At 42.0% G+C, this 11,930-nt stretch overlaps 3 protein-coding genes across 3 annotated transcripts; 2 read left to right on the forward strand and 1 right to left on the reverse strand.

Moving 5' to 3' along the window:
• Nucleotides 1–3,193: 3,193 nt before the first annotated feature.
• Nucleotides 3,194–4,107, reverse strand: LOC131288293 (uncharacterized). The gene is made up of 2 exons (XM_058317413.1): nt 3,949–4,107; nt 3,194–3,742 (listed from the first exon to the last, which is right to left on the reverse strand). Exons 1-2 carry the CDS (start codon nt 3,969–3,971, stop codon nt 3,298–3,300), a joined length of 468 nt encoding a protein of 155 aa, XP_058173396.1. The 5' UTR covers nt 3,972–4,107; the 3' UTR covers nt 3,194–3,297.
• Nucleotides 4,108–7,181: 3,074 nt separating this feature from the next.
• On the forward strand, nt 7,182–9,052 carry LOC131284143 (alpha-1,2-mannosyltransferase ALG9). The gene is made up of 4 exons (XM_058312997.1): nt 7,182–7,534; nt 7,601–7,800; nt 7,868–8,303; nt 8,374–9,052. The coding sequence occupies exons 1-4, from the start codon at nt 7,215–7,217 to the stop codon at nt 9,050–9,052; spliced, it is 1,635 nt and encodes a 544-aa protein (XP_058168980.1). The 5' UTR covers nt 7,182–7,214.
• Nucleotides 9,053–10,206: 1,154 nt separating this feature from the next.
• On the forward strand, nt 10,207–11,764 carry LOC131287975 (protein-L-histidine N-pros-methyltransferase). Its single transcript, XM_058317070.1, has 5 exons — nt 10,207–10,339; nt 10,642–10,929; nt 11,021–11,169; nt 11,236–11,408; nt 11,485–11,764. Exons 1-5 carry the CDS (start codon nt 10,217–10,219, stop codon nt 11,694–11,696), a joined length of 945 nt encoding a protein of 314 aa, XP_058173053.1. The 5' UTR covers nt 10,207–10,216; the 3' UTR covers nt 11,697–11,764.
• Nucleotides 11,765–11,930: the final 166 nt, after the last annotated feature.

Raw genomic sequence — 11,930 nt, forward strand, 5'->3', positions numbered from 1 at the left:
AATTGGAATGGATTTAAGAGCAAAATATGAACAACCGCTAGCAAGCGGCCGAGCTAAAAATCCAGAGACGTAATTCCTGCTTTTGTATAAAACTCTGTATGACATTTCATAAGCCTTTGAAGCTAAATTATGTCCTTACTCATAGGGCCTTTGATATAATTGTAATAAATTTATTACAATTTAAAAATAATGATTCACATGAGCTGCTACTGCTTTTGTTGTCATTTGGCCATCGTTTTAAGAGCAAAAAGAGTTATTTTTCTGGTGTAATATGATTGAATATGGATTTGATAGCTGTTAGGTTAGCAACATCTCTGGGAAAAGTATCATTTCTGAGTTTTGTATGCAATGTTTCCATTTTTTTTATTTGTGACGAGCTATATTTTGAGCTTACAGCACAATGGGACGACTCTACAGTTCTGCGTCAAAAAATATTTACGGTGGTTGAAATTGGTTTCTTTGCGCTATGCTTTTCCTAAGCGGCAATCAAAATGTATCCTACAAAGCATACAGAATACACCTATCAGTTTCATTTGTATGGTAGTTCACAGGCTTGGCTATCTGGCAATATCGCTGATGGCGCACATTCCGGGTCCAGCAGATAGGAGATATGCTATGGTGTTTGGAAAATATTGATAAGTATTACAAGCAATCGTATACGTGCGATTGATACCAGCCAGAGAGGTGTGTTTTATACCTATTGGTATTGAGGCACGATTCAGTAAATAATAGATATTTTTTATATTGAGAAGGATAATACGCGACACCGCGGCATGAGAACATGGTGAATAGCTAATTTCGCTATTTGCACAGTTGTGCATTCGTGCCAAGTTCAAATAATCGTTTTTGCATTCAATAATCCCTATGGAAATCGATAGAAGATGCATTTCGGAGAAGAAAACATCGCCATTGGTAACGTTATTAGTATCACAAAAATTATGGCAATGAACCCGCGACACCAAGAAAACTACCCCAGCGCTATAGAGCTGTATTGCAGCTGCTATTCATGGGACAGCTGCACAAAAGATACGCATACAACTGTGCGTTCAACGAAGAGTTGATCGGATCGAGCTGAAAGATCGTGTTTTAAATAATCAGGGAAAGCGTTCTAGTTTTACTTTGTTTCTTGATGATAATCGTTAAGTATAACCTAAAATCGTTAAGTATAACAAATATGAACCTAAACTTTTCTAGTATGTATGTATACATATATACTTCTTCTATACACATGCTTCAAGATGAGGGATGAGGGTAGCGATAGGAGGGATGAAAGGTGGTATGAATAGAGTAAAGGGAATAGGCATAAAAAGCACCAGTAGGTAAAAAAGTTTCTGTTCAATTCCGTTTCTTCGAAAAGCCAACACCACCACAGCGGCCTTTGGTCTTTGGTGCGTATACCGGAACTTGTGCGTTCCAGCGATGATATGTGCACGAAAACGTTTGGCCGCTTTTGCACGCGTATGTGTTTCCCTCGCGTTTTTTCTCTCTTGATGTTCTTTCCGTTACCTGTTCTTCGTCATACCACCCATCCCAATGCCCCTATGTTCGATCGGTTCTCCTGCCCCTCAGGTAGCAGGAGCAGTACTTTTGTACGTCGCTTAGCGCCTTCTCGTTCGCGCACACACGATTCTTTCCCACGCGGCTTGCTTTGACCGTCCCGTTTGCGCGCTCTCATCGAGGCGCGTCGATGGTCTCTTTCACTCTCGGGAGCCGAAAACGCACGCCGACAAGAGATGCGATCCCTCCAGATCCCTACCCGGCTCACTCGGCGGGAAGAAAGTATCGAATATTCAAGGCCACTGGTAATCCTTGAAATTGGCCGCACCGTTTCAGGGAGGTCCCAAACGGGAATGGCGGATATTTCCCGGATCCGGGAGTCAGCCACCGCACGGTTTCCAATGTTCCCGGTGCTTCTTGGTTCCCACTTGAGAAGCGGGAGATGGGATTTTTATATTGAAATTACGCTTTTTACGGGTTATGGCGCAAAAACTTTGCCACCGAAAAAAACATGTTCGCCTGCAGGGGAAAGACAGATGCGAACATATCTATCGGGAACGACACTCGGAATCGTTTATATTCACAGAATTGTAAAATAAAACTATATGACTCCATGTACGAACGCGAATATATCGCGTCTCCATAGTGTGTCCTACTTTATCGAACACGCTTCTTCGTTCGCTCTATCTCGCCCACTCCCACCCACCAATAGCCGGTGGTGGCGGAGCGCTAGATTGCTCCATACGGTTTTCGCGCCCTCGCGGAGACATTTTTCCATTTTTGCGCGATGAGCAATTGTTGTTTTTCATTTCGTAATTTACTTTTTCAAGTTATTACGGGTTCCTACATTGTTTGTTTATGGTGAACGTGCGCTAATCCGTGTGCCAGCGAGTGAATGCGGATCTGCCGGGAACGCTTGAACGCTAATGCTTTCCCGAAGCGGAAGATTATCGAGCGATATTCAATGACTGCGCCTCATTTATGGTTCGTTTTAGTATTCCAGGTTCCATTATCGTCCACTTGGCCGCGAGATGGATGCTGAATTGGATTTCAATGATGATGCCAAGATGAAAATGCAATCTCTTTCTCCTTCTCACCCGCTTCCAACGCCTACTTTGCTTTCATTTTACAAGCGTCAACACCAGGAGGAAAACGTAGCACTTCCCCGGGTAGCTTTTAATTCTTTCCCAAATGGCGCGCATCCGTCCAAAATGTACACCAAACCGGTGTCCTGTGAAGAATTCGTAACATCTGCCGGTGACCCGGGTACCGGCCGCTTTAATTCCTTTGTTTCGTCCATATCTGTCCGTTTCTTCGTCGAGCTCTTTTCTTTGCCTTTCGCTTTCGGCTTCATTTTACCTGCACCCGTTTCGTTCGATTGTGGACGAGCAGAGGCGCAGGCGACGCTTTTTTCTTATACGATTTTTTCGCTTCGCTGGCGCTGCGAATTAGCGCCATATACAACAGCTACATGGATTTTGCGGTGGAAGGTATTTTAAATGCGCTTTGGCGTGGCCCCTTTGGCATTATTCTGTTTTCTGTAATACTTTCAAGCGGCTTCCTCCTTCCTCTCCCATTCGCGTCATTACCAAGTAGGATTCGTTTATTTTCACCAAATTGGCGCAAAGTGTAACCCAGATCTCTGTTTGTGACGCCCAAAGAAACCATGATCAATAAAAACAGTACTCAGGGCGAATTTGTGTGTTGTTACTTCCAGAAAAGAATAGTTTATTGAATGTATGAAGGATTGAATTGAAACATTTGCGACGATGATTAATATATAGTTATAGTTTATAGGTTCTAAGTTGAAACTTCCTCGGCAGCTTTGGCGTCGCTGCTCTCGTCCAGTTTCGCCTTCTTCTCGGGCGTCGTATGTTCAGCACCATCAACCTCTACGGCAGCACCATCAGCCTTCGCTTCGGTGGCTTTCCTCTTGGTGGCCTCGGCGACTTTGTCGGCGCCCTCCTGCTCCTTACCCTCCTCCTCCTCCACCTCGTTTGTCGACTCTTTCGGTTCGGTTTCAGCCGCGGCGTCCTCCTCAGTGGCGACACCGTTGTCTTTCTTTTCCTCCTCACCGTTTTTCTCCGCCTCTTCGGTTGTGGCGGCGTCAGTAGCGTCAACCTTTTCGGTTTCGGCGGCAGTTTTGTCGGTGGCGGCGGTTTCCTCACTTGCGTCCGTGGACGCTACTTGTGGAGTCGCTTCATCCGACTCTACCTCTTTCTCATTGGGGACTGGAGTAGTTTCCCTGCCGAAGGAGAAAAGTAGCATTTAATACAATTGCAGTGGTTTAACTATCTGTTCGATCACCGCGTTTGGGACCGGGTAGATGAAAACTATCACTTAAAGAAAAAAAACTAACTAACTACACACTAGTGTAACACAAGGAAAAAGCGCGCGCACAAACTAAATAAAAAAACACACACTTTACACAAACAGTTCCAAATAACTTACGTCTTTGCCGTAACATCCGTCATTTTTGTTAAAATGTAGTTAGAACTAGTCACCGAGAAACTTGGTTAACAAGAAGAGCGAGGACGCTTGCCGAACTATACCGCTAAGAAAACCGACGCCAAATGAGAGAATATGAGTGATTAAATTTTGTACACCGTTTGCAACGGTGTTACGTGCTACCAACATAAGCGAGTCAAATGTAGAATCGGGACTCGGAAGATTCGAAGATTCGATTCCTGGACGGATTCTAAAGATTTAGATCCCATTTAACGGATTCTGAAGATTTGATTCGATTGGGATTCGAATCAGATTTGATTTGTTTGGGACTCGAATTAGATTTGATTTGTTTGGGACTCGACTTGATTTGGTTCTGACTTGAACCCAATCTATTTGAATTTGATATGACTCGACCTAGACACGAGATGAGTTGGATTAGTAGATCTAAAGACAATGTGATAAAGGTTTTTGCACGATTTAACTTAGGTTCGAAATACAGTAGAAAGAATACGAATACCCAGAAGAGACAATGATTCAGCGTTGCATACAAAAATAACTGTTCACGATTTTCACTGCCTGCGAAGAAAATCGTTTCCATACGTTAGTTGATTTTCAACATCAACAGAACTACTTACACATTTCCGAAATGTGTGGCATGTTTTTATTACAGAAAAGAGACTTATCAATTGTGATTTGATAGGGATTAAGATTAGGATAAATGATTTCCATACCTTGCAGGTCTAATTGGTTTACCTCGTCTCGCGACTGTTTGATGGATTGGGATTCGGATTTGGGGATTCGATGTACCCACTACTAGAACGAAACTGCAGCGCGCCAAACTGACATCTAAACCTTGGCCACAGCTTGAAATAATGACTGAAATAGGTAATTTGTTAATAACTTTTTAATGGCTTGACCAATTTTAGCACCAGACCCCTCAAATAAAAAGTCTTATGAAAACAAACAATTTGATACATTAAAGATTCAACCTCGAAACGAGGCTTACGAAATAAACAATTATATGGGACGAAGGTACAGATATCTTGGTTAGTATTTTCTGCTGAAATAACAAATTTGTCAATAACTTCATAAACGCTTAAGCGATTTGAATACGTGACCCCTCAAATGAAAAGCCTTTTCTAAAAACACAACTTTGTCCTACAATAGATCTATTCATATTTTCTAGTTTTTGAGAAAACTAATCGTGTGGAAAAGAGACAGCACTCTACCGGGAACAAGGTGAATAAACTTCGATTACTTAAAGTCAAAATCTGCCTATTTGTTAATAACTATTGATTCTTTCAACCGTTTTTCACGATTGACCCCTTAAATGAAAGGTCTTTTCAAGACGCACATTTGTGTTGAAGGTAGATGTTACCGTACTTTCTTGTTTTTGATAAAAACCACACCTGGAAAGTGTTCGCCCGAGGGGGCGAAAAGTTAAATCAGATTGATTGGCAATTTAGGTTAAAAAAGCCAATTCTCGCATAACTTGTTAGTTCCTTGACCGATTTCCACAAATGACCCCCCAAATGACAGGTCTTTGCAAGACGCGTAATTTTGTCTCAAGGAACACATTGCATTATATTCATCTTTTCTAGTTTTTCTACCAGCTCTCGTCGAGAGAAGCGAGGACAATTTCCTCTCCGAGAGACCAAATTTGGTCACGCACACATTTGCATTTGTTGCACCAACACATGCGTGGTGCGTGTACAGACACAACATGTCGCCCGAACCGGTTTACCGGTTCAGCGTTTGAAGGTCATTTGCTAGAGAAGACCCGCTACCGCAGAGGTCGTGAACATATTTCGCCCGAATCTCTCAAAATTTTGGGAGAGAATTCGCCTTTTCCCGCCAAAAACGAGCGGCGAAAAAAGTGAGCTAGTGGTGGGTCTTACAAGCTTGAACTGTGAATAAACCAAGGTGTATAAATATAGAAGGTGACTTTATGTCGCTTTGGAAGGGGTGCCATATTTGAGAAGAGTTATGTCAATAGGCCAATCCTTTTCCGATACCCCCCCTCAAAACCCATATGAATACCCCAGAAGTGTTATGTCAAGTCATGAAATGTAATTTTACACTGAACGACTTCACCTTCTAATTTATACACCTTGTGAATAAACAGCTTATTTGGGCCACCAATGGCTCAGCGAATGTAGGAATTGAATATCTCAAATACGTCAGATATATTGTAATGGACGCAAAGCACCAGTTTACTTACCTGTCACTGCAATCTAGCTTTAAATACATTATATCAGCCATGTCTGAGGCGCCATTTGTAAAGAATTTTATCAGAACCTCAAACATGTTCGTTCGGCGATAAAGTCCCCACCGAGAAAATGCGGAAAAACATCAAAAGGACTTGCTTTACTGTTTCAGTGACCCACGATAGATTCAATTTGAATGATAACGCTGTCATAATTGTTTTTGAAACATAATAAATGCTACTCTTCTTCTAATAAACTCGGGTAAATCAGTTAGTCTGCATATTTTCAAAAAGGACTAGATTGTTCGTGTTGTTTGAATACAATTAGAAGAATAATGTCAACTACACTGATATTCTTATGTAAATCATGCATTGAATTAAACAAATAATATGAAAAATTGGCATTAGAAGAGCATGTATGGTATTCGGAGATCCGGATCTCCAAATAGATTTGAATCGAAAGATTGGAATCCCAACCGGGAATCGATTTTCCCAACACTAGTCGAATGAAAATTTTTCAAGCGGTCTTCTGGGCCGGTGGCGCTCTCTAGCGACTAAATTAGAGCGCCATCGCGAACGTACAATTGGATGACAAATAGCGTCGGAAAAAGATTTATTGAAAATTATGTGAAAAGGGTGGAGTGCAAAAAGTTAATTCAATAATTGAAATTGCATGAATTTTGTTCAAATTTTTTTTTAAATTTAAGAGAAGCATCCAGGTTCGGTTGGATTTTGTTATGGAACTAATATTATTTATATGGAACGATTGCAATCACGTAAACACATAATTCTGTAAAGCAAGTTTCATGTATTAATAATGCCTCAGCTTTTAGCTGTAAATAGCGTGTGATATTGATCTTTGAGCTCGAAATAGTCATCAGAAAAGACAAAAACTGAAACAAGATTTCTCCAACCTTTTAGCTCGGATAACCAAGAAACTGTCACGCTGATGATAACAAACAAAGTGCATCACCGGACATCGACGGCAGTATTTCGTGGCCGGTAGCTAAAAGCTACGGTAGCATTAATCTTTTTCGTTGCAACAAACGGCTTCTAGAGGCCAATGATGGCGTTTCGGGCCAATACAGTAGCTATTTTTATGCTGCTCTTGGTTCGTTTGCAGGCAGCTCTGTGGTCCATCATTTCTGATTGCGACGAAACATACAACTACTGGGAACCGTTGCATTACCTATGGAAAGGCAGAGGTTTTCAAACGTGGGAATATAGTCCGGAATTTGGCCTCCGCTCGTACAGCTACTTGTGGCTACACGCATTGCCTGCTACGATACTGGGCTTTTGGGTGGAAAATGGTGTGGTCATTTTCTACTTTCTACGCTGTCTGCTTGCTTTAGTTTGTGCCACGTTGGAATATCGATTCTACAAGTAAGGCATATTTTTTTTCAACACGCATTGACTTAAATTAACGAACACATTTTATACCACTTCTAGGACCATAAAACAAAAATGTGGTGCCAGCGTAGGCAACATGTTTTTATGTTTCCAGCTGATTTGTCCAGGGATGTTTATCTCCAGTGCTGCCTTGTTGCCAAGCAGCTTCGCTATGTATGTCACCATAGCAACCATGACGGCTTGGATGAATGGTGATGTGAAAACAGTCATTGCTATCACAGCATTTTCTGGCCTGATTGGTAAGTATAAAGGTGACGGTCACCTGAAAATAAAAAATCCTAGTCTAATCATTTTCTTCTGTTTCAGGATGGCCATTCGCCGTCATCGTTAGCATACCTTTTGTATTGGAACTGCTAGTAAAGGATAAAAAGCTGGGATTTTTCATGAAAAACGCAATATTTTTCGGTCTGCTATTTGCCATACCGATCGTGTTGATCGATAGTGCCTACTTCGGCCGCCTTACAATGGCAGCATTGAACATTGTCCGATATAACGTTTTCACCTCACATGGACCAGATCTGTACGGAGTCGAACCTGCGTCATTTTATTTCAAAAACCTATTTTTGAACCATAACGTTGCCTTTTTCTTGGCTCTATTGTATCCTGTGGGGGTCCTGATAAGCAAGGCATTTGGAATGAAATCAGCAAAAAGCAGACTATCCCACACGGGTGCACTATGGAAGCTCTCGCCATTATTTCTGTGGCTAGCGGTGTTTGTTGTTCAGCCTCATAAGGAAGAGAGGTAAGTGGGATCACTTTCCCGTAAAGTTTTGACTTCATAATGAAAAAAAAACTACCATTTCTCTCCGTAGGTTTGTTTTTCCGGTCTACCCGCTATTTTCCATGGGTAGCGCTTTTTTTCTGGACATAGTTTTCAACACCTTCGACCGCTACAGAAGAGTGAAAATGATTTTAAGCCTGAAACGCATGCTTTCGTTGGCCGTTATAGTGACAGCGCTACTACTTAGTTTGTCGCGCATTATTGCAGTGTGCATTAATTATCGTGCTCCTATGATAATACTCAATGGACTAGAACAAACGAAACACGATGTTAACTTGTGCTATGGTAAGGAATGGTATCGCTTTCCGGGAAGCTTTTTCGTTCCTGACAACTACCGTGTTCGTTTTATTCCGTCCAGCTTCACTGGCATGTTGCCAGCCTACTATTCGGAAACGGAAAATGGTACTAAATTAGTACATAATTACTTTAACGATTTGAATGTTGGTAATTCCCACATGCTCTTTCCATTGGACCGCTGTGACTTTCTTGTCGATTTGGATACGGGAGAAAACTACGACTCACGCGATCCCGAACCAAACTATTCTGCCGATGGCGTACAGTGGGCCGTCATAAAAAGTGTGGACTTTGTTATTGCTTCGAGAACCAACACTTTCGCGCGAGCATTTTACGCACCATTTTTCTCAAGTCGGTACAGAGTGATGGGTAAATATAATTTGTTGAAAAGGAAAAAAATAAAACATGTGATTTGATCTGCCTGTACGTTATTTTGAAGTGTGTTATTAATCTGAACTCACTAGAAGCAGGTGCGTTTAAAAGAAAGGAAGTTATTTTATGACCTAATTACTCTAACACCACGTGCTCCATGGTTTGTTAGCGAAGATCCCACAAAATCAAAACGAAAGCATAATAAGTCGATAAAACATGCCGCTGCATATATCCTACGTGAGTTAACCTATTTGGCGGTGGCACCGTTTCCGTTTCATAAACGCTTCCGTCAAATATCGTCCATACTGAAGGATTCAGTTCTTAGAAGAACACATTTGCGTAGTTTTCTCTTTTGGTTAATGAACATAATGCACATCTTTAAACTGTAAAACATTAACATTAACCAGCTTCTCATATCAATCCAGGACCTGCTACTGCATCTGTCGATCATACGTTGCTAAAAGGAATCCTCTTTACCCGCAGCATACATATAAACGAGGCGTGCCAAGAGGACACATAAACACGCACACAATGTATAAATATGCAACGCGGGGTGCATCGCTCTGACAGATGTTGGGTGTTGGATGTTTGTGCAAAAAGATGCATCAAGAAACTCCTGTGTACACTCCTTGCGGTGTGGCCTGAAATGGTTTAGGTGGCTCCATTTCCCCGGTCGATAGGCGTTTCGCGGGTATACAACGACGGTTCCAATGTGAAGAAAACTCGACTGCGCTAACAGAAGCAATTGGACTTATTGCAGCCCGTGTGCACCAATCTCTCGCAATCGTTGGTGTTTTTTTTATCGTGTTATCATTATTTAACCCGTTCACTGTAACCCTCCTGGGGACACAACATACTCACAGAGTAGATAATCAAGCTTCAATCTCATACGAACTATAAGGTAGGTAGGTATTAAGATAACGAGCCCTACGAGTGTATGAAAACAAATGTTAGGAACGAACACAACAGCAGTTTATCTTTGAAATGCCGGATGAAAGTTGGAGTGTTGGGCAAAGATTGTCTCTTACCAAACAAAAGTTTGTTAGAATTCGGCTCATTGAACATTAACTATGCTTTCGATTACATTACTAGCATTATTCATTTTCTCAGTGTACGTATGGGAATGGCTGATTGTGGAAAAGAGGCCATTCGCTACCGTGTTTTGTGTGTAAAGCCTTCCGTTTCCGTATTTTACCTCTAATAACATTATGGATTATCCATTTCCCTCTTTCAGAATCATGTCAAACTACCGTCCCCGGGGAGCTATTGCCAAAGTGTTCTTTGACCGCATTCACAACGACGATGTTATCCAGCAGATTGATATGACGACGGTAAGTATGGCAGGATTGGCAGAATCCGGAAACCGGAAACTATGGATGGTTCCAATGTCTTCCAAAGAACTCTCTCAGATCAGTTGGACATATTTCATGTTATCAAATATGTACCATAAGAACGAATACCGTTTCATCCACGGATCGATAAGAAACCTCGCGGGAAACTGTCGTATTCGTGGGTCACATATGTTCAGATAAAGGGTAATCGGAACGATGACATCGGTCACGTAAACTCGTCCCCTTATTGTACGGAATTTGTTAGGTACAATTTACTCATTCGCCCTCATTTGTACTTGCAGTGGTATACGATGACCAAGCTACCTCGCAAATACGGATGCTTATATCATCATCTGAATGGCCCAGATGCATTCACGCTCGAGTGGCTGGACCGCTCGAAGAAAACTTCTGGGCGGTTCTGGCTGCAGCTGTGCCACGAGGTAGCCAAGCTGTTTCTCAACATGTTTATGACGCAGACCGATATCAATGGCTTCCTGAAGCGTGGCTCAATGTTCATACTCTCAGAGGGCCAGTTCGACGAGTTTCTCACCGCTGGGGGTTTCTTCCAGAACCGCGAAAGGCAATCGATGGTACGTTAAATCGTGCCAAAGCCCACATGGATAGCCGTGTGGGTTTGATATCGTTTAATAATACCTTGCCATAATCATTTATGCCACGCAGCTTAACATTTGCGACATTGGTGCCGGCGATGGCGAGGTGACGATGCGACTGGTACATACATTGCAGCAGAAGTCCAACTGGCAGGTGACTACGTACGCCACCGAATCCAGCTGGACCATGCGAAATCGTCTCAGCGAAAAGAATTTCATGTAAGGCTCCAAAATTTGCGGCTGAACTCGTTTGAACCTCCTTCATTAATATTTCCTCGTTTGCAGTGTACTGGAGAATCTGAACCAAATTCATGGGGCCGATCTGGTCGTGTGTTTCAACGTGTTAGATAGATGTTTCGATCCTCACGTGATGCTCAGTGAAATCTACGAATCGTTGGATCCGTCAGGATTTGCACTGATTGCTCTCGTACTGCCGTATAGCCATTATGTAGAGAAAAGTAAGTGGCATCAACAGCACAGACTGTTCGTTGGTTGGAATTTATTTTAAAACTATTTACCATCCTCTATTTGCAGATTCTAGCCACTTACCATTGCGAACACTTCTGGAACCGTGGCCACCCGAAAAGCGACTTACGGTGGAGGAAGAGCTGGAAATGTTTTTCGATGTGCTGCACGCGGTCGGATTCAAGATACGGATATGGACGAAGGCCCCCTATCTGTGCGAAGGCGATCTACGCCAGTCGTTCTACTGGCTAACGGATTACGTTGTACTGTGTTCAAAATAAATGTGCAATCATTCCAGCAAAATAAACGAAAGGAAAAAAAAGCAAGAGAAAATATCCACGAACAAATGGTGAGTCCTTCTTATTTTTTTGGTATCATTACAATTTGGGATTTGGTGAAAAATAACGACTTCAAAATTATAACTTAAAAATAACGTTTCTTAAAGACTTTTCTATTGATGCTAAGTAGATTGCTAAAACCCGATTGATGAGATCTCCCTTAACTGTTTTTGGAAA

This window comes from Anopheles ziemanni, chromosome 3 (genome assembly GCF_943734765.1).
Source record: "Anopheles ziemanni chromosome 3, idAnoZiCoDA_A2_x.2, whole genome shotgun sequence".
Classification (NCBI taxonomy): domain Eukaryota; kingdom Metazoa; phylum Arthropoda; class Insecta; order Diptera; family Culicidae; genus Anopheles; species Anopheles ziemanni.

What these genes read in the sequence shown, in the direction of transcription:
- LOC131288293 (XM_058317413.1), bottom strand. Translation starts at nt 3,971, where the DNA reads ATGACGGATGTTACGGCAAAGAC. An exon ending in ACGGATGTTACGGCAAAGAC is followed by an intron (nt 3,743 to 3,948) that starts GTAAGTTATTTG and finishes CTCCTTCGGCAG; the next exon opens with GGAAACTACTCCAGTCCCCA.
- LOC131284143 (XM_058312997.1), top strand. Translation starts at nt 7,215, where the DNA reads ATGATGGCGTTTCGGGCCAATACAGTAGCTATTTTTATGCTGCTCTTG. An exon ending in TTGGAATATCGATTCTACAA is followed by an intron (nt 7,535 to 7,600) that starts GTAAGGCATATT and finishes TACCACTTCTAG; the next exon opens with GACCATAAAACAAAAATGTG. An exon ending in AGCATTTTCTGGCCTGATTG is followed by an intron (nt 7,801 to 7,867) that starts GTAAGTATAAAG and finishes CTTCTGTTTCAG; the next exon opens with GATGGCCATTCGCCGTCATC.
- LOC131287975 (XM_058317070.1), top strand. Translation starts at nt 10,217, where the DNA reads ATGGATTATCCATTTCCCTCTTTCAGAATCATGTCAAACTACCGTCCC. An exon ending in CTCAGCGAAAAGAATTTCAT is followed by an intron (nt 11,170 to 11,235) that starts GTAAGGCTCCAA and finishes CCTCGTTTGCAG; the next exon opens with TGTACTGGAGAATCTGAACC. An exon ending in TAGCCATTATGTAGAGAAAA is followed by an intron (nt 11,409 to 11,484) that starts GTAAGTGGCATC and finishes CTCTATTTGCAG; the next exon opens with ATTCTAGCCACTTACCATTG.